Source organism: Coregonus clupeaformis, chromosome 15, assembly GCF_020615455.1.
Source record: "Coregonus clupeaformis isolate EN_2021a chromosome 15, ASM2061545v1, whole genome shotgun sequence".
In the NCBI taxonomy this organism is placed as follows: Eukaryota; Metazoa; Chordata; class Actinopteri; order Salmoniformes; family Salmonidae; genus Coregonus; species Coregonus clupeaformis.
The window spans coordinates 64,118,680-64,140,315 of NC_059206.1; the positions used below are offsets into that span (position 1 = coordinate 64,118,680).

Consider the following 21,636-nt stretch of genomic DNA (forward strand, 5'->3'; position numbering starts at 1 on the left):
CACCTCCTCTCCCTCCAGTCTCTCTATTTTCCCTCACCTCCTCTCCCTCCAGTCTCTCCATTTCCCCCTCACCTCCAGTCTCTATTTTCCCTCACCTCCTCTCCCTCCAGTCTCTCCATTTCCCCCTCACCTCCTCTCCCTCCAGTCTCTCTATTTTCCCTCACCTCCTCTCCCTCCAGTCTCTCCATTTCCCCCTCACCTCCAGTCTCTATTTTCCCTCACCTCCTCTCCCTCCAGTCTCTCCATTTCCCCCTCACCTCCTCTCCCTCCAGTCTCTCTATTTCCCCCTCACCTCCTCTCCCTCCAGTCTCTCCATTTCCCCCTCACCTCCTCTCCCTCCAGTCTCTCTATTTCCCCCTCACCTCCTCTCCCTCCAGTCTCTCCATTTCCCCTCACCTCTCCCTCCAGTCTTTCCATTTCCCCCTCACCTCCAGTCTCTCCATTTCCCCTTCACCTCCTCTCCCTCCAGTCTCTCTATTTTCCCTCACCTCCTCTCCCTCCAGTCTCTCCATTTCCCCCTCACCTCCAGTCTCTATTTTCCCTCACCTCCTCTCCCTCCAGTCTCTCCATTTCCCCCTCACCTCCTCTCCCTCCAGTCTTTCCATTTTCCCCCTCACCTCCAGTCTCTCCATTTCCCCTTCACCTCCTCTCCCTCCAGTCTCTCCATTTTCCCTCACCTCCTCTCCCTCCAGTCTCTCCATTTCCCCCTCACCTCCTCTCCCTCCAGTCTCTCCATTTCCCCTCACCTCTCCCTCCAGTCTTTCCATTTCCCCCTCACCTCCAGTCTCTCCATTTCCCCTTCACCTCCTCTCCCTCCAGTCTCTCTATTTTCCCTCACCTCCTCTCCCTCCAGTCTCTCTATTTCCCCCTCACCTCCTTTCCCTCCAGTCTCTCCATTTCCCCTCACCTCTGCTCCTCTCCCTCCAGCATCTTGCGGTAGGCGTTGATCTCCATGTCCAGGGCCAGCTTGACATCCAGCAGCTGCTCGTAGTCCTCCAGCTGGCTCTGCATCTGGGTCCGCATGGCCGACATCTCCTCGTCCTTGTGGCTCAGCCGCTGCTGCCACACCTCGCGCTCCCGGTCCAGGGTCCGCTCCAGCTCCCGCACACGCCCCTCCAAGGCCCCGTTCTGAGGGGGAGATGGGAGAGTGAGAGGGAGACAGAGAGAGAACAAACTGTGAAATAGGGGTTGTGAGAAACACACAGTCATCCACACAGACAACTTTGACTCCCTGACTCCAATCAACATACATAGTGATCTCCAACATCAAAAGTCTTATTATATCTCTAGTCTCTTGTTTTTCAGTCTGTAAACCAGTCAAAAGTTCCTGTCCTATAGTAAAGGCCTAGCAGCAGCCTGGGCATGTCAGGTAGGTAGGTACCCGTTTATGGAACTTCACTCAGTCACACCTCCTAGCTACAGATCTAGGATCAGCTTCCCTTCCCTTTCTCTTCCCCAATCCTAACCTTAACCAATAGTGGGGAAATGCAAAACTGACCCAAGATCACCATCTACAGGCAACCTTACCTTACTCCTACACACATACACCAGGTACCTGTTTTTGGAAGTGATTGAGCTGGGAGGAGAGGGTCTCGATGCGGAGCTTGGTGCCAGACAGCTCCTCTCTGGTGGACGATGCAAAGTCACTGCTCTTCAGCGCCGTCTGATGGGCGTTCTCTAGCTGTCACCCACACACCAAAGGAAAAGCAATGTGTTAATGTCATATGCTTTGACATGAGATTGAGCTACATTTTCTGTTTATCATAAGCCACAAATTTGAATAAGACACACATTCAGATTTACAGCAATGTTTCTAAATAACTTCCTCATATGAGTGGAGCTACCCAACAGACCAGAGTCAACTGCATACATGTTGAATACTTGAGGTGAACTTGATTTGGCTTGACCAGTACACATGATGGACTGGGTTTGCACTTTTGGAACTATTCGGTTGGTTCCATTTTACAGAGCAAGCCAAATAAGGTGTACCTCAAGTGTTTGCTATTGGCTACAGTATGACGACACTTGTACCTAACACAGGGGGAGGACTGGTGAGAATACCTTCATCAGTTGGACAAAGCCCTCCCTAATCTGCACTGCCATCTTTCTCACTGCTCTTTTCTCTTCAGTCATCATGCACTCCTGCTCTAACAGTATGCAGGACACACACAGAGACTCCCTGGCACACAGCTCTGTCTGAGAAACACACACAGTTATACACCAGCGACAAACATAAATACACACACACACACACACCTCAACATACTCTTGAATGTCACTTTGAAACTGGGCGCATATTCAAGATCGCAATGTTTCAAAATGTTTAGCTGCTGCTGTATGCTTTCTAAAATGTTCCCACATTTATCCATGCCTGCAAATGTTGATTTTGGCAAGAAAGAGGCAGAGGAAATCAAAGCTGGATGGTGTTCAGAGATAGATGGGAGGGGTTGAGAGGAGCTGAAGGATGGGACTAATAACAAACAAAAGGTAACTATTGTCAAATATACTGTGTCTGTAAAATGTATAAGCTGGAAGAAGATGCCTAAGTGTTGTTGTCCATTAGTTTACTCCAATTAGGGGAGGGGTGGTAGGGTTAGGGGAAAATAATAAGAGAGTGAGAGAGGCAGAGAGAGAGAGAGGCAGAGAGAGCAGCAGGGAGAGAGAGCAGCAGGGAGAGAGAGAGGAAGAGAGAGAGAGGCAGAGAGAGCAGCAGGGAGAGAGAGCGAGAGGAAGAGAGAGAGACAGAGAGAGAGGCAGAGTGAGAGAGCAGCAGAGAGAGAGACAGAGAGAGAGAGAGAAGCAGGGAGAGAGAGAGAGAGAGGCAGAGAGAAGCAGGGAGAGAGGCAGAGAGCAGCAGGGAGAGAGACAGAGAGAGAGAGACAGAGAGAGAGGCAGAGAGAAGCAGGGAGAGAGACAGAGAGAGAGACAGAGAGCAGCAGGGAGAGAGAGAGAGAGACAGAGAGAGAGAGAGAGAGACAGAGAGAGAGAGAGACAGAGACAGAGACAGAGAGAGACAGAGACAGAGACAGAGAGAGAGAGACAGAGAGCAGCAGGGAGAGAGACAGAGAGCAGCAGGGAGAGAGACAGAGAGCAGCAGGGAGAGAGACAGAGAGCAGCAGGGAGAGAGACAGAGAGAGAGGCAGAGTGAGAGTACCTTGGCATTGAAATTCTTCTCCAGGTCCTCTTTATACTGCTGGATTTGTCCATCGTGCTCCTGCCGTAGCTGCTGCATGGCCTCGGCCAACTTACTCTCGAATTCTTTCTGTCTCCCAGAATCCACCTCCACCAGGCGACTCTCGTGTCTGCTCCGGATCTCCCTGACCTCCTACACACACACACACACAACGACATGAACAGAGGCAAACGCCTACCGCAGGAAGAAGAGATTGGTCACATTCCATTCTAACTCCTAGTCCCCTCTCCCAGACCCTATCCTCACCCCCTCCCTACCACAACCCCTCTACCCAACATGGAGGAAACGACATGGGCCACATTCCATTTTAATCCCCAGATCTTAACCATTTCTCCTCACCCTCCTACCCCTATCCACTTCCCTTAACCCCTTCCCTCCTGCATGCTCTGGATACCCCACACCTCCTAGACAGACAGGCAGAGACAACATAGAGTTTGATATATTACTATTTATTTGTCAAAGGTGTTACCCACTTCTACAACCAACCAATCTTCCTTCTGTGTCACTCCTGTGGTAATAGTGGGCCACGTGATGCCTTGCCTGTACAGCAGTGTGTGCCCGTCCATGTCTATGTGTCCGTGGCCGTGTGTCAAGTGTGCGTGTTACCTGTTCATCGATGTGCCTCTGGAACTCGAGCTGTTCCCGTAGCGTCTGCACCTGGTTCTCCAGGTCCACCCTCCTCAACATCTCAGAGTTCAGCTGGGTCTTAGTCTCCGCCAGCGCACACTCCAACTGAGACAAGGAGTCAAAGAGATCACTTTTTCCATTCAAGGGGTTAACATCTAGCAGAAATGAAGCAACCCCCCTCATAAATTACCTAGCTACGTCTCCTAAAAGCCCATAAGCATCTTCTCTCTAGCTAATGTTCGCCACCCTACTCTAGTACCAGCTTAAACCTATGGCTAGCCAAGTTAGTTAGCTTCAGACTAGCATTAAAAAACATAACAGGAGAATCAAAAAGGTCAAATCAGCACATCGCTGTTCCATGCCTTTTGCGTTGTCACCCACTCCTTCTCAGAGCTGCTTCCATAGCTGTGTTCACACCCGACACAGAACCTGATGCATAACACTCAAAATTCTACAAAAACATCTGTATGTGGTGTTGGGTTTAATTGTATTTAACTATTGCAAACAAAACATTAAATGAACCCCACTTATAAATAAATAAATAAATAAATTGGTCATTTAGCAGACGCTCTTATCCAGACTTGAAGGCCTATAGACTGCAGTCTAGTCCTTACATTGGCCACCTGGGTCTTTAGGTCAGTGATGTCATCAGCCTGTCTTCTGTTATCTGCCAGTTGATTGGCCAGCTCTGCATCTTTAGAGTTGAGGACCGCCTCCAAGTTCCTCCACTGACCCATGGCCATGTTACACTCTGCTTCCTTCTTCTGGTTCCTGGTAGGATGGAAAATAGATGAGAAGACAGGCGGTTACTATGGTTCCTGGAAGGAGGCGAGATGAGAGAAAACAGGTGGTTACTATGGTTCCTGGAAGGAGATGAGAAGACAGGCGGTTACTATGGTTCCTGGAAGGAGGCGAGATGAGAGAAAACAGGAGGTTACTATGGTTCCTGGAAAGAGGTGAGAAGACAGGTGGTTACTATGGTTCCTGGAAAGAGGTGAGAAGACAGGTGGTTACTATGGTTCCTGGAAAGAGGTGAGAAGACAGGTGGTTACTATGGTTCCTGGAAAGAGGTGAGAAGACAGGTGGTTACTATGGTTCCTGGAAAGAGGTGAGAAGACAGGTGGTTACTATGGTTCCTGGAAAGAGGTGAAAAGACAGGTGGTTACTATGGTTCCTGGAAAGAGGTGAGAAGACAGTTGGTTACTATGGTTCCTGGAAGGAGGTAAAGTGATAGAAAGAAGTGAGACGTCAGGGAGGTTAGTATGATTCCTGTTAGGAGTGAAAAGATATCAAAAGAGAAATGTAATTACATTTAAGTCATTTAGCAGACACTCTTATACAGTGACTTAGAGGAGCATTTTGGGTTAAGTGCTTTGCTCAAGGGCATATCGTCAGATTTTTCATCTAGTCGGCTCGGAGATTTGAACCAGTGACCTTTCATAACTACATAATTCAGGAGGTTAGCCTACTATGGTGTTACAGGGAGTACCTGTTAGTGGGACTAGGTCCCCATCTAGTGGCCTTCATGTGTATTGCACCTTGAGTATGTAACGTTGCATTGTTGTCTATCTGTTTTGAACATCACTGAAGTTAAAGGGCAACTGAATACAAGAACCAACTTCTCTGGATAAAACGACCTATGTGGCATTGATATTAGGCAGAAACATTTATTCCAGTGCCAAAATTGTCTAAAAAGTGTAAGTAGGATAATTATGGTCGGTTATTAGGGATGTAGCTCAGTTGATAGAGCATGGCGTTTGCAACGCCAGGGTTGTGGGTTCGATTCCCACGGGGGGCCAGTATAAAAAAATAAATATATATATATATTCACTAACTGTAAGTCGCTCTGGATAAGAGCGTCTGCTAAATGACGTAAATGTAAATGTAATGGTCATAAAGTCAGTATATTCCAAAACAGAGTTGTGTGAGATTTGTATTAACTGAGTTTGTCACGACTTACTTGGGGTTAGGTTTTGATTTGGATCATTCCCACTATCATGGGATTGTAGCGCCTAGGGCGAATCGTCATGCACAAGAAATAGCTGTGCTGATTGCGCTCTATCCAATCGTAAGGAAGAACACAGACAGTGAGACAGACCTTCCCACATTACGCAGCACCTCGGACTCGGAGTCAGTTTTGCATGGCCCCAGGCGTCGATGCCCCGGGTGGGTGGAGAATTCACATTAAGGAACAATGCAATGGTCTAAAATAATCAAACTCTGCCTATCCGGGGGCCCTGGCCATGCAAAACGAACTCAACCATTGTTATGTTGAAAGAACACTTAGCCCCTAAGCCCTTTATGGAGTGGCCACTTGCTGATGTGTCTGATAGTGATCACTATAGTCTGCCTAGTACTTGACTTGGACTGAAATAGGTGCCGGTAGCTTACTCCTTTCGGGTGCCGGTACTGTTTATATTTAGGTGCAGGAACTCCATAATACTTTTGAGCTAATATTCTATTTGAGGTGCATGAACTCAAGCAGTAGAAAATGTGATGTGCCGGACTGCCGGTACTCAGCTCTATGACCTCCTGCCCAAGTCAAGCACTGTCTGCCACTTTTGTGCAAAATGAGAATTGACTCGAGATGATGCGCGCACTTGTATCCCAACTGCCACTTGTCAATATTCCAAAATTCTAAACCCATTAGCGAGCATCTTGTATCCTGCCATGACTTGTTTTGTAACATGATTCACTATCTAACATGGAAAACATAACGGCACCGAAGCACACACGTCACACTCGCCAGTGATTTCATAAGCTCATATATCTAACGTGGCTTTCCTGCTCAATGTGCCTGCTAGCTACTACTAGCTAGCATCATTGACAAATACAGATGGAACTAAGCCTGCTAGTGATTTTGGGCTCTGATAAACAGTGTGTAGCTTATGCTTTATTTACAGTAGTTTGACTGCTTGCTGATTAAGGTTAGAATAAAATCAGTCCTGCGCAGTTCACATATAGCTCTGTGCCTGCAGCAGCAGACTGGATGGTCTTCTGCAGTGCACTGCTAGTTTTCATGCACATTTTTGAACTTGAGAAATACTGCACCAAACACCTAGCTAGGATGGAAAATTTCACGACAAAAACCTCCTCGGCAAAAAGGTCAACATTTATTACAGATTTCTTTATTTATCTTAGATTAATTGTGACTATTTTGAGGAAGTGGTAAACTATTGGCTCTGTTGTTGCTACGGTGTCTCAAGAGCGACAAGATAACACACCCACATCAAACCACACCCCCAAGACTGAAATCTCATTTTTCTTAGAAAAGGTCCAATACTCAATTTTAATCTCAATATCAAATCATTTCTGGATAACAATTAAGTACCTTACTGTGATCATTTTATTTGAAAACATTTAAAAAAAACATTTAAAAAAATAGCTTCTTATGTATGGGTGGTCCTCTGTAGCTCAGCTGGTAGAGCACGGCGCTTGTAACGCCAGGGTAGTGGGTTCGATCCCCGGGACCACCCATACACAAAAATGTATGCACGCATGACTAAGTCGCTTTGGATAAAAGCGTCTGCTAAATGGCATATTATTATTATAAAATAGTAATTTCTCAAGCAAGAACTTTGCTAGGACTTTCAGAGTGGTCTGAATGGGGAGGGTAAAACTGAAAATCATGTGTTATTGGCAGAGATGCTTGGAACTTTTTTTGGGGGGGGTAGATCAGCTTAATATTGCAGATAGATTGTAACTTCCATCAATGTAATTGTCTGCATCACTTCCAATCCCCCATGTTATATATACACATACATACATACATACATACATACATACATACATACATACATACATACATACATACATACATACATACATAGACCAAGATGGCGTAGCAGTGCGGTCGCTTTTATTTCATCGTCCTGTGTAAATATCCCGTTTCTTGTTTTTTTTGGTCTATTTTGTATATATTTCTCAATTTTTACTTTCATTCTTTAACTAAATATACTTTCCTGCAACCCGCCTCACCCAACGTGGAAAGGATTCTATTATTTCTTTATAACTTTCATCAAGAACCTTAAGCTGAAACGAGTGTAGCCGCAATCTGAATTGGCTACCTGCCATTAGTTACCGTTAGCGTCTTCACCACTGTCCGTGGCCTACACTATCCACCAGCCAGCTCTAGCTCTAGCCTGGACAATTCGTCGGCCAGTCTGCACAGCGTGCTATCGACCCAGCGTGCTATCGACCCAGAGCTTATTGGACTTTCTGCCGGAATCACTGGACCCTAGCGCCGGATCATCACAACCAGCTAGCTAGCTGCAACCTGTTGTTGGTTGATTACCATTGCCCTATAGCAAGCACCAGTTAGCCTTGAGCTAGCCTCAGGCCCATTCTCCCGGCTATCTACCTCTCTGTCAACCGGACGGGACCTCCTAGTGTTGACACTGAGCCCCGCCCGATCCAACACGACTGGTTTGCCGACGAAATAGTCTGATGTGGTTTCAACAGGCTTCCCGTTGCGACGACCACGAAGATCCATCTGCCAGCCCCGGCCCGCTAGCACACGCAAACTACAACTGTGCTCCCTGCTAGCTGTGCTGAAGCACCAATTTGAACTGCTCTCGGACTCACATATTGCTGTTCACTGGACCTTATGATCACTCAGCTGCACAGCTGATGCCTGCTGGACTGTTCCTTTACACGGTACCCTGTCCTGTTTATTCTGTTTAGTCTTAGCCCAAACGTTATCGCTATTTCCAGTTGTGTCTTAGCTCTCTCTAATAACACCTGTGACTGCTTTATGCCTCTCTCCCATGTCAATTATGCCTTGCCTATTGCTGTTTGGGTTAGTTCTTATTATACAATTTCACTGTAGAACCCCTAGTCCCTCTCAAACTACCTCATATAGTTCCTTTGTTCCACCCCCATACACGCCAAGACCGGCTCAATCGATGCCTCCAATGACGCTATCTCTTTCATTGTTACCCAACGCTTAGGGTTACCTGAACTGTACTCATATCCTTCCATATCCTTTTCTGTACATAATGCCCTGAATCTTTTCTACAACGCCCGGAGAACTGCCCCCTTTATTCTATGTACCCAACGCACTAGAAGACCAGTTCTTAAAGCCTTTAGTCGTATCCTTATTCTAGTCCTCCTCTGTTCCTCTGGTGATGTAGAGGCTAACCCAGGCCCTGCAGCCCCCAGTATCACTCCTACTCCCCAGGAGCTATCATTTGTTGACTTCTGTAACCGTAAAAGTCTTGGTTTTCTGCACATAAATATCAGAAGCCTCCTTCCTAAGTTTGAGTTATTCACTGCGTTAGCACACTCCGCCAACCCTGATGTTCTAGCAGTGTCTGAATCCTGGCTTAGGAAGGCCACCAAAAATTCTGAAATTTCCATCCCCAACTATAACATTTTCCGTCTAGATAGAACTGCCAAAGGGGGTGGAGTTGCAATCTACTGTAGAGATAGCCTGCAGAGCTCCATCATACTATCCAGGTCTGTGCCCAAACAGTTTGAGCTTCTACTTCTAAAAATCCACCTTTCCAGAAATAAATCTCTCACTGTTGCCGCTTGCTACAGACCCCCCTCAGCCCCCAGCTGTGCCCTGGACACCATATGTGAATTGATTGCCCCCATCTATCCTCAGAGTTCGTACTGCTTGGTGACCTAAATTGGGATATGCTTAACACCCCGGCCATCCTACAATCTAAACTAGATGCCCTCAATCTCACACAAATTATCAACGAACCTACCAGGTACAACCCTAAATCCGTAAACATGGGTACCCTCATAGATATCATCCTGACTAACTTACCCTCTAAATACACCTCCGCTGTCTTCAACCAGGATCTCAGCGATCACTGCCTTATTGCCTGCGTCCGTACGGGTCCGCGGTCAAACGACCACCCCTCATCACTGTCAAACGCTCCCAAAAACACTTCAGCGAGCAGACCTTCCTAATTGACCTGGCCCAGGTATCCTGGATGGATATAGATCTCATTCCGTCAGTAGAGGATGCCTGGTTGTTCTTTAAAAGTAATTTCCTCTCAATCCTAAATAAACATGCCCCATTCAAAAAATACAGAACTAAGAACAGATATAGCCCCTGGTTCTCCTCAGACTTGACTGCCCTTGACCAGCACAAAAACATCCTGTGGCGTACTGCATTGGCATCAAATAGCCCCCGCGATATGCAACTTTTCAGGGAAGTTAGGAACCAATATACACAAGCAGTTAGGAAAGCAAAGGCTAACTTTTTCAAACAGAAATTTGCATCCTGTAGCACTAACTCCAAAAAGTTTTGGGACACTGTAAAGTCCATGGAAAATAAGAGCACTTCCTCCCAGCTGCCCACTGCACTGAGGCTAGGAAACACTATCACCACCGATAAATCTACAATAATCGAGAATTTCAACAAGCATTTTGCTACGGCTGGCCATGCTTTCCACCTGGCTACCACTACCCCGGCCACCAGCTCTGCACCCTCCGCTGCAACTTGCCCATGCCCCCCCCGCTTCTCCTTCACACAAATCCAGACAGCTGATGTTCTAAAAGAGCTGCAAAATCTGGACCCCTACAAATCATCTGGGCTAGACAATCTGGACCCTTTCTTTCTAAAACTAGCCGCCGAAATTGTCGCAACCCCTATTACTAGCCTGTTCAACCTCTCTTTCGTAACGTCTGAGATCCCCAGAGATTGGAAAGCTGCCGCGGTCATCCCCCTCTTCAAAGGGGGTGACACTCTAGATCCAAACTGTTACAGACCCATATCCATCCTGCCCTGCCTTTCAAAAGTTTTTGAAAGCCAAGTCAACAAACAGATCACCGACCATTTCGAATCCCACCGTACCTTCTCCGCTATGCAATCCGGTTTCCGAGCTGGTCATGGGTGCGCTTCAGCCACGCTCAAGGTCCTAAACGATATTATAACCGCGATCGATAATAGACAGTACTGTGCAGCCGTTTTCATTGACCTGGCCAAGGCTTTCGACTCTGTCAACCACCGCATTCTTATTGGCAGACTAAATAGCCTTGGTTTCTCAAATGACTGCCTCGCCTGGTTCACCAACTACTTCTCAGATAGAGTTCAATGTGTCAAATCGGAGGGCCTGTTGTCTGGACCGATGGCAGTCTCTGGGGGTGCCACAGGGTTCAATCCTTGGGCCGACTCTTTTCTCTGTGTATATCAATGACGTCGCTCTTGCTGCTGGTGACTCTCAGATCCACCTCTACGCAGACGACACCATTTTGTATACATCTGGCCCTTCATTGGACACTGTGTTAACAAACCTCCAAACGAGCTTCAATTCCATACAACACTCCTTCAGTAGCCTCCAACTGCTCTTAAACACTAGTAAAACTAAATGCATGCTCTTCAACCGAACGCTGCTTGCACCCGCCCACCCGACTAGAATCACTACTCTCGACGGGTCTGACCTAGAGTATGTGGACAACTACAAATATCTAGGTGTCTGGTTAGACTGTAAACTCTCCTTCCAGACTCACATTAAGAATCTCCAATCCAAAGTTAAATCTAGAATCGGTTTCCTATTTCGCAACAAAGCCTCCTTCACTCATGCTGCCAAACATGCCCTCGTAAAACTGACTATCCTACCGATCCTTGACTTCGGCGATGTCATTTACAAAATAGCCTCCAACACTCTACTCAGCAAATTGGATGTAGTCTATCACAGTGCCATCCGTTTTGTCTCCAAAGCCCCATATAATACCCACCACTGTGACCTGTACGCTCTTGTTGGCTGGTCCTCACTACATATTCGTCGCCAAACCCACTGGCTCCAGGCCATCTATAAATCACTGCTAGGCAAATCCCCGCCTTATCTTAGCTCATTGGTCACCATAGCAACACCCACCCGTAGTCTGCGCTCCAGCGGGGTATATCTCACTGGTCATCCCCAAAGCCAACACCTCCTTTGGCCGCAATTCCTTCCAGTTCTCTGCTGCCAATGACTGGAACAAATTGCAAAAATCTCTGAAGCTGGAGACACTTATCTCCCTCACTAACTTTAAGCATCAGTTGTCAGAGCACCTTACCGATCACTGCACCTGTACACAGCCCATCTGAAATTAGCCCGCCCAACTACCTCATCACTATATTGTTATTTATTTTGCTAATTTGTACCCCAGTATCTCTATTTGCACTATAGCCTATTTTATTGCCTTACCTCCATAACTTGCTAAATTTGCACACACTGTATATTATATGTATTTCTGTTGTATTTTTGACTTTGTTTTGTTTTACCCCATATGTAACTCTGTGTTGTTGTTTTTATCGCACTGCTTTGCTTTATCTTGGCCAGGTCGCAGTTGTAAATGAGAACTTGTTCTCAACTGGTTTACCTGGTTAAATAAAGGTGAAATAAAATAAATAAATAAAACATACATACATACACACACATACAGTGGGGAGAACAAGTATTTGATACACTGCTGATTTTGCAGGTTTTCCTACTTACAAAGCATGTAGAGGTCTGTAATTTTTATCATAGGTACACTTCAACTGTGAGAGACGGAATCTAAAACAAAAATCCAGAAAATCACATTGTATGATTTTTAAGTAATTAATTTGCATTTTATTGCATGACATAAGTATTTGATACAGAAAAGCAGAACTTAATATTTGGTACAGAAACCTTTGTTTGCAATTACAGAGATCATACGTTTCCTGTAGGTCTTGACCAGGTTTGCACACACTGCAGCAGGGATTTTGGCCCACTCCTCCATACAGACCTTCTCCAGATCCTTCAGGTTTCGGGGCTGTCGCTGGGCAATACGGACTTTCAGCTCCCTCCAAAGATTTTCTATTGGGTTCAGGTCTGGAGACTGGCTAGGCCACTCCAGGACCTTGAGATGCTTATTACGGAGCCACTCCTTAGTTGCCCTAGCTGTGTGTTTCGGGTTGTTGTCATGCTGGAAGACCCAGCCACGACCCATCTTCAATGCTCTTACTGAGGGAAGGAGGTTGTTGGCCAAGATCTCACGATACATGGCCCCATCCATCCTCCCCTCAGTACGGTGCAGTCGTCATGTCCCCTTTGCAGAAAAGCATCCCCAAAGAATGATGTTTCCACCTCCATGCTTCACGGTTGGGATGGTGTTCTTGGGGTTGTACTCATCCTTTTTCTTCCTCCAAATACGGCGAGTGGAGTTTAGACCAAAAAGCTCTATTTTTGTCTCATCAGACCACATGACCTTCTCCCATTCCTGCTCTGGATCATCCAGATGGTCATTGGCAAACTTCAGACGGGCCTGGACATGCACTGGCTTGAGCAGGGGGACCTTGCGTGCGCTGCAGGATTTTAATCCATGACGGCGTAGTGTGTTACTAATGGTTCTCTTTGAGACTGTGGTCCCAGCTCTCTTCAGGTCATTGACCAGGTCCTGCCGTGTAGTTCTGGGCTGATCCCTCACCTTCCTCATGATCATTGATGCCCCACGAGGTGAGATCTTGCATGGAGCCCCAGACCGAGGGTGATTGAACGTCATCTTGAACTTCTTCCATTTTCTAATAATTGCGCCAACAGTTGTTGCCTTCTCACCAAGCTGCTTGCCTATTGTCCTGTAGGCCATCCCAGCCTTGTGCAGGTCTACAATTTTATCCCTGATGTCCTTACACAGCTCTCTGGTCTTGGCCATAGTGGAGAGGTTGGAGTCTGTTTGATTGAGTGTGTGGACAGGTGTCTTTTATACAGGTAACGAGTTCAAACAGGTGCAGTTAATACAGGTAATGAGTGGAGAACAGGAGGGCTTCTTAAAGAAAAACTAACAGGTCTGTGAGAGACGGAATTCTTACTGGTTGGTAGGTGATCAAATACTTATGTCATGCAATAAAATGCAAATTAATTACTTAAAAATCATACAATGTGATTTTCTGGATTTTTGTTTTAGATTTCGTCTCTCACAGTTGAAGTGTACTACCTATGATAAAAATTACAGACCTCTACATGTTTTGTAAGTAGGAAAACCTGCAAAATCGGCAGTGTATCAAATACTTGTTCTCCCCACTGTACATACACACATACATATCCTTTAAAAAAAAAAATATATATATATATATATATACCCTTTTATTACTTTCCAACCCCGCCACCCTTTCCCCACTTGGAGTAAACTAGTGAACAACAACACCTAGGCCTCTACTTCCAGCCCATACCCACTATCTACATTTTATGGACACAGTCAATTTTACAGTAATTACATTTTGTTTGTTCTTTCTCCTGAACTTTTTCTACTCTCAACCTCTCCGATCATTTTCATGATGTCCATCCGGTTTGCTTCTATATGCCATATCTTTCTAACTGTGCTCCTTCACAAAAGCTCCCAACCTACAACCCATACACTTATTATGGATACAGCGTGCCTACATTATTAGTTATCTTGTTATTATTTGTTGTTAGTTGTCATTAGTCCCATCCTTCAATTCCATTCAACACCTCCCATCTATATTTTAACACCATCCATATAGGATTTCTATTTGCCATATATATTTCAACTGTATTGCGATGTCTTACAAAAGTTCTGAACCTTTCGATTCTCATTGTTTCTACAGATTGTGAATTGAAAATAAACATTTTTGCTAATAGTATTATGTTATTGATCGATTGACTATGACTTTTCAGATCACCCAGTAGTGCTATCTGCAGGGTTAGCTCCAGGTAAATATTGCAATCCTTTAGCCATTCCTGGACCTGTGTCCAAAAACAAGCTACAAATGGACAGTACCAAAACAAATGATCTAATGATTCTGTCTCTTCGCAGCAAAATCTGCAGAGCTGGGAAGATTGTATCCCCCATATAAATAACATTATATTGGTAGCATTAATTTTATATAATAATTTAAATTGAAAGATTCTAACGCCAGGGTAGTGGGTTCGATCCCCGGGACCACCCATACACAAAAATGTATGCACGCATGACTAAGTCGCTTTGGATAAAAGCGTCTGCTAAATGGCATATTATTATTATAAATTAGTAATTTCTCAAGCAAGAATTTTGCTAGGACTTTCAGAGTGGTCTGAATGGGGAGGGGAAAACTGAAAATAATCTGTTATTGGCAGAGATGCTTGGAACTCTTTCTGATTGGTCTATTAACTCATTCACCACATTGTGATGTAATCATGGAAGGCCAAAACTCCATCCCACCAAAACAGGCTGAAATTACAGGCAGTCTTTTCAAACAGGTTTTACACTAAAAGTGCATTATCATCATTTTTACAGTATTATTCCAACCTTATAGTGTGGAAATATATATAAAACACAGGAAAATCACTGGGCCTTTAAATGTGCAACAGAAAAACAAGGGGAATCACTGAGTTGTCACCCTTTAACTCTTCGCTCTGACTCCTTGCCATTATTACTACACAAACACCTGGTGGGAGGAAAAGAGGACTTAGAAGACAGGTGGTTGCTATGGTTCCTGGTAGGATAGAATAGAGATTAAAAGAGGTTCTATGTTTCACTTCCTGAAGGGAGGGATATTAGAGATCAGGTTTTATTCTGGGTATAATTCAATTGTTACTTTTATTGTGGATGTTAATACACATCATGCATGGCATATGATTCTTTGTTATTAGGCTATATTGTCGTTATTAAAACAAGAGACAGAAGGATATTAATAGCAGGAGGATATTATCATGCTTCATATTAGGAAAGAGAGATAATGAACCAAATCTCTCTGAGGTCTCTTCCTCAAAAGTAATCATGGATATGCCTTACTATCTGTAGATCATATCCTGCACAGAAAAATACATTATATTATCATAAATGTGGAACCCCACTCTCCAAGGGTGTCTAAGGGGGAGTTGGGATATACAAAAAACACATTAGCAATTCACGTGTATAATAGACAGTTGTACATGGGTGAAATAGGACAAATATAAGCACCCACCTAATTATTATTATTTAAAAAATGGAGAATGTGCGATTGTTTAAATTAAATGATACAGGCTACCCATAGATTTTTGAAGAATCTAACTTAAAAATGCCTCATGAGTTTAGTTCAATTGTCGTACCCTACCCCAAAATATAAACTTTTCACTCCAAAATGTAGGCCTGATTGTAAACTAACACTTTATGCTATTTTATCAAAAACGATGGATCTCAACAATCAATGACAACAGCGCGAATGCACAGGACAAACATAGATACATAGATTTGTTTGCAGGTTATCATATCTACCTGGCTTGTAGTTTACTATGCTCTTCAGAAAGATGACCCATCTCGATCTGCAGCCGGGCCCTTTCGTTCGCCAGCACGTCCAAGCTCTTCCTCGCGTCGGCCAACTCCGCCTCGTACAGCCGCCGAACGTTGGCCGTCTCCCGGGTAGTGGACTCCTCTTTCTCCTCCAGGAGAAGCAGCATGGAGGACTTGTCATTCTCCAGCTGGCGGACACGCTCTATGTAGGCGGCCAGGCGGTCGTTCAGATGGCTAAGCTCCTCTTTCTCCTGGCTGCGTGAGAGCCGGGTTGGGCTGGTGCTGGACGGGCCGGCGCCACTTCGTCGGGAGGAGCGCGTTGAGCGACTGGTTGAGGTAACTGAAGCCATGGCGCGTTCTCATGTGACTGCATGCGCTGGGTTTGGGCTGAGTTTGCGGCAATGATTTATATATACACTAGATGACAATAGGGGGCGCTGTGTTGAAGCCACCCTGCCTCCATCTTGGCTCTCCCCCGACGTCGTAAAAAATATTTTGGAAGCTATAGAAATGCATTTATTAACGTCATTAGTTTTTGCCACATTTATTCTATTACAGACACCATAATGCATATTTTGAAATGATATTATGTGAACTAAACATACAAATAAAAATTTAAAAATATGTTCCTTAAAGTATAATTTTTTGAGATAGCTAATGTTACGTAGATACATGTAAGTTTGTCCTTGAGACATTTAATGAAATACTGTAGAATCCATTAATTCCTATGGAGGACTGTGCCTACTGGGTGCCAATATGGCCGACCTGTGGCCTCAAAGCACTCAATGGCCAATAGATAATATTGCAATCCAGGGTTTATATAAATCATTGGTTTGCACTGAGTTCTTCTTCTTCTTCTTCTTCTTCTTCTTCTTCTTCTTCTTCTTCTTCTTCTTCTTCTTCTTCTTCTTCTTCTTCTTCTCTGGTATAATGGTGGTCCGCAAACAAACGTTTGAGGTGAATGCTACCACATACTGTGCTGGAGGTGGTGGCGCTGATGAATAGAGAATAAATGAGTAATCAGTGTATGTTATAAATAAATGGAGGGCATCCATAGAAGAACGTGGAATAAGCAGGTAAGTGTAGAGCCTATCAATGACAAAATAAACGTGCATTACACTTATTAGAGATTTCACATGACATTCCTACACAATTAAATCATGTTGTAAGAGGGTGGAGGTGCAATTACTAGAAAAAAATATTGCAGTCATGTGATTGTGAATTGTAAGGTCATTGGTCCATTTGAATTAATTGGTTGTTTGCTCTGATTGGTTGCAGGAGTGGCTCTGGAAAACGCACCCAGGGGTGCGTTCAGTTCGATTAAATGTTTGCTACGTTCGGTAACGGCTTGTACTGAACGTTCATGAACAGACTTTGAGGTACGTTTGCTCCGTTTGGTGTGTGTGGTGGGGTGTGGCTTGATGCAATGAGTGACATATTTAAAGGGCATCAGTGCATTTCGAACCCACAACCCAACCCCTCCTTGTTTTTCAACTGGTCATTCAGAACAGCACCATTTCTGTTTAATTGAACGTCGCAGTATGTTTTTTTCGTACTGAACGCAGCCCTGACCTACTGTAGCAGCAAACCTATGTTCATTGAGGGGATTCGATAAACCTGGCCACGGCGCCCGGGTTGTCGTGTTGCGCATCGAGTGAAAGTTGATTGCATTAGTTTTGGAACTGGGCTGCCTCCAGGGCGAGAGCCAGGCGCCCCGTTCAAAACCCACGGCAAAGTCGTCTCAGAACAAAAGTGACTTAATTATGAGTAGGATTCTGTGTTTTCACATGCAAAAGTGATTGGTTTTGATAAAAACGCCTTATGTGCCTTCCCAATGAAAACTAGTTTGAAAATTCAAACATATATTTTATGGAAAAATATGTTGTATGTTTCTGGATGATGCACAGTGCTGCCTTGTTGACAACATGGCCGAGCAGCGCAGATTACTGTTCCATTTGAGAAGGGCGCTCCTCCCTCACCGCTTTTGCCCATTCAAGTCATGGGCCATAGACCGGTGACCAGAGGCTCAGCATAATCGAATCCACCCAATCACAGCTGACAAGGCTTCTGTCCAGTCTCTGTGTTGTATTAATATGTTTTAATTGTAACTAGGCCTATCCTGAGTACAATCTGTGTTTGGTAACTGTGCGGATATGGAGACAGCCAGCAAAGATATTTATTGTGTTTTATTGTGTAATTGTACAAAAGCTTGATTATTTAGAATGATGCCACCTGTCGGATGGTTGTAACCAAATATGATCTATTATATTGACAAGATAGTCGAGTGACTGCTCTAACGCATGTCCTCAAAGATGGAAGGCAGGCAGGAGGAGGCGAGATCAGGTGGGACCATTCTAGCCAATGAGTGGGCAGATATGTGTGTGAACAACAGGCACAACTCCGATATAAAATAGTTTTTTCCAAAGTTGCCGAAATGACACATGCGTCCACTTATATCAGTGCATTCGTAACAACCTAACCATTACGAAACTTCATCCCTGTGGGGATGTAGCCCTGTCGGGATGTAGCCCTGTAGGGGTGTAGCCCTGTTGGGATGTAGCCCTGTAGGGATTTAGCCCTGTTGGGATGTGGCCCTGTAGGGGTGTAGCCCTGTTGGGATGTAGCCCTGTTGGGATGTGGCCCTGTTGGGATGTGGCCCTGTTGGGATGTAGCCCTGTAGGGATGTAGCCCTGTAGGGATGTAGCCCTGTAGGGATGTAGCCCTGTTGGGATGTGGCCTTTGTGCCCTTGGATGTAGCCCTGTAGGGATGTAGCCCTTGGGATGTGTCCTGTAGGGATGTAGCCCTGTTGGGATGTGGCCCTGTTGGGATGTGGCCCTGTTGGGATGTGGCCCTGTTGGGATGTGGCCCTGTTGGGATGTAGCCCTGTAGGGATGTGGCCCTGTAGGGATGTAGCCCTGTAGGGATGTAGCCCTGTTGGGATGTGGCCCTGTTGGGATGTGGCCCTGTTGGGATGTAGCCCTGTAGGGATGTATCCCTGTCCAGGATCAATGGAGACCACAACTGGATGCTGGTAATGGAATCACACAACACAGGATTATCACAAAATATATATTTTATTAAAAAGAGTTAAGGTTTGAAATAGTACACAAGCTGTAGGGGTTGACGGACTTAGAATGGCAGTTTCAGTGTTTTCAATACAAAAGGCTGATATAATAATTTCAGTGTAACACGCAATATTCAATTCCCAGTAATGTAGCTCGGGCACAGCAAATGCCAAGATATCAAGTTCAGCACCGCAAACTTCACACAAGGGTCGTAATTTCGTAAACACTGAAAGTACTTAATGCGATAAATAATCAAGTACAATATAAATACATGAAATATGTCCCATCTGATTACTGTCATTTGTCACTGATTAGGTAAGAATGCTGGACAAGCTGCCTCTGTGTCCCAAACTCTCCTGACTCCTGGCTCTCGTGGGTCCCTCCATCTCTCAAACTCGCCTGACTGTCAGAAGGTGTGCTGTGAAGGTGTGGTGCAGGAATCAAGCGCAGGACGCAGGAACTTAGTCCAATAGACTTTAGTGAACCAAAACTCAAAACGAGTCAAAAGAGCTTGGATACGAGCGATTACGCACACAGGTGTAAAATCAAACAAAATAACAATAACGCACAAACACGTGCGAGAACCTCTCCAACACAGAGGAGCGAACGAAGCACAGACATACACGACAGCAAGGTCAATCACACACAACACATGACAAACACAACGAGAACTTATAGGACAATAATGAACGCTAAACGATAACAGGTGTACAACATCAAGACAAAACCAAACGAACATCGAAACATACAACGGTGGCAGCTAGTACTCCGGAGACGACGACCGCCGAAGCCTGCCCGAGCAAGGAAGAGAGGCAGCCTCGGCCGAAACCGTGACACTGACTCAACATGCTGGCTCTCAGGGTCCCGCCAAATGCCTTCAACAAGAAGATGGTTACCCTGAGAAGAACTGAGAAGGTCAGATGTAAATTGGGGAACATGCTAAGAACCTACAAACGGGCCAAAGAACGCTGCCGGGAGACGGGCCAGGGGAGAACCACTTGGCAGTGCTTTGAGGTTAATGACTCTGGTGCATAGGGTTATGATTAACACAATATGACCTTCGGTATTTCTTATTCCACTCAGGTAATGAATGACATACAGCTTATAAATAATTCACAATTTCTTCTAAAAATACGTTTTGGTGTTCACACATGTATTTGTTTGATTTACAAAGTCTGCACAGGACCAAGAAAAATATATAAACTGAAATTGAGAATTTTAACCTCAAAGTACAAATACAATTCAGAGACAGTTGGCTATGTTCTTATGCATGTGACAATAAAACTTGAACTCAGAGGAGAAGGCGGTTCGAGACCTCAATGCTGGAGGCAGTGGCTGCCATGCAGCACATTCTTCAGCAGATGCTTATAAATCAGAAAGGATTACACTGTTGAAAAAGGAATACAACTTATGCTTTACATTCATTCTTGTCTGTCTTTACTATCCCAGGTGTTGTCCCATTAGGTCTATTTGGAGTGTTTATCTCCCTTATGGTGTAACCATTGAACACCTCTAACCGCAGACATGCAGGTGGTAAACGTATTTATAAATTATGGCATGAAACAAGGCCTGTCGGACAGATCAGTTTCATCATCTTCAAAATATGCAGCCAGCTTCAATTGTCTGTGGTATGAATTAACCTCTGTGCGTAGTTGTGTCTTGCAGCCCCATGTAATGCCCAGCGTTGGAATAAATAACAAACCTGGTCGTAGTCTGAGCCAATGTCGGGCAGAGTGTCTGGATAGGTTTACAATGTCATTACTCTCCCCAGGTACTGGGCTAGAGAGCCCGCCTAGTTGAAAAACCTCTTCCAGAGCTTCAAGATCACCTTGCCAGTGGCAGGCACCCAATGGACAAGGTCCTCATCCACGATGAACTCCCATCGTGGCAACAGGGGGATGTACTGCAGACCGACGATGCAACCGTTGAGAGCCTTAAGCCGATCCCTCTGCGTCTCCCTCAGCTTGCTGGAGAAGTTCACTTTCGGCACCCAGATTGATGCGCTGGGGAACACTCGAGCCGCTGTGTTGAACAGGAGGAGAACACTCTTGTTGTGGGACTGAGTCGTGCCCTTGTCCTTGTTGTTAAGGCCAAAGGACAGGATCACCTTCCTCACCTAGGGAAAACATATACAGTGGGGAAAAAAAGTATTTAGTCAGCCACCAATTGTGCAAGTTCTCCCACTTAAAAAGATGAGAGAGGCCTGTAATTTTCATCATAGGTACACGTCAACTATGACAGACAAATTGAGATTTTCTTTCTCCAGAAAATCACATTGTAGGATTTTTTATGAATTTATTTGCAAATTATGGTGGAAAATAAGTATTTGGTCACCTACAAACAAGCAAGATTTCTGGCTCTCACATACCTGTAACTTCTTCTTTAAGAGGCTCCTCTGTCCTCCACTCGTTACCTGTATTAATGGCACCTGTTTGAACTTGTTATCAGTATAAAAGACACCTGTCCACAACCTCAAACAGTCACACTCCAAACTCCACTATGGCCAAGACCAAAGAGCTGTCAAAAGACACCAGAAACAAAATTGTAGACCTGCACCAGGCTGGGAAGACTGAATC

General features: G+C 45.0%; 1 protein-coding gene across 2 annotated transcripts in view; it reads right to left on the reverse strand.

Moving 5' to 3' along the window:
• Positions 1 to 16,369, reverse strand: part of lmnl3 (lamin L3) — a 23,768-nt gene extending 7,399 nt beyond the window's left edge. For both annotated transcript variants that reach the window (XM_041899150.2, XM_045225281.1), the window contains exons 1-6: positions 15,980 to 16,369; positions 4,435 to 4,591; positions 3,800 to 3,925; positions 3,155 to 3,325; positions 1,556 to 1,681; positions 908 to 1,128 (exon numbers count right to left, since the gene is read on the reverse strand). In XM_041899150.2, coding sequence (XP_041755084.2) covers positions 908 to 1,128; positions 1,556 to 1,681; positions 3,155 to 3,325; positions 3,800 to 3,925; positions 4,435 to 4,591; positions 15,980 to 16,344 — 1,166 coding nt within the window. In that variant the 5' untranslated portion in view covers positions 16,345 to 16,369. The remainder of the gene's footprint in view (positions 1 to 907; positions 1,129 to 1,555; positions 1,682 to 3,154; positions 3,326 to 3,799; positions 3,926 to 4,434; positions 4,592 to 15,979) is intronic.
• Between the last annotated feature and the right edge of the window lie 5,267 nt (positions 16,370 to 21,636).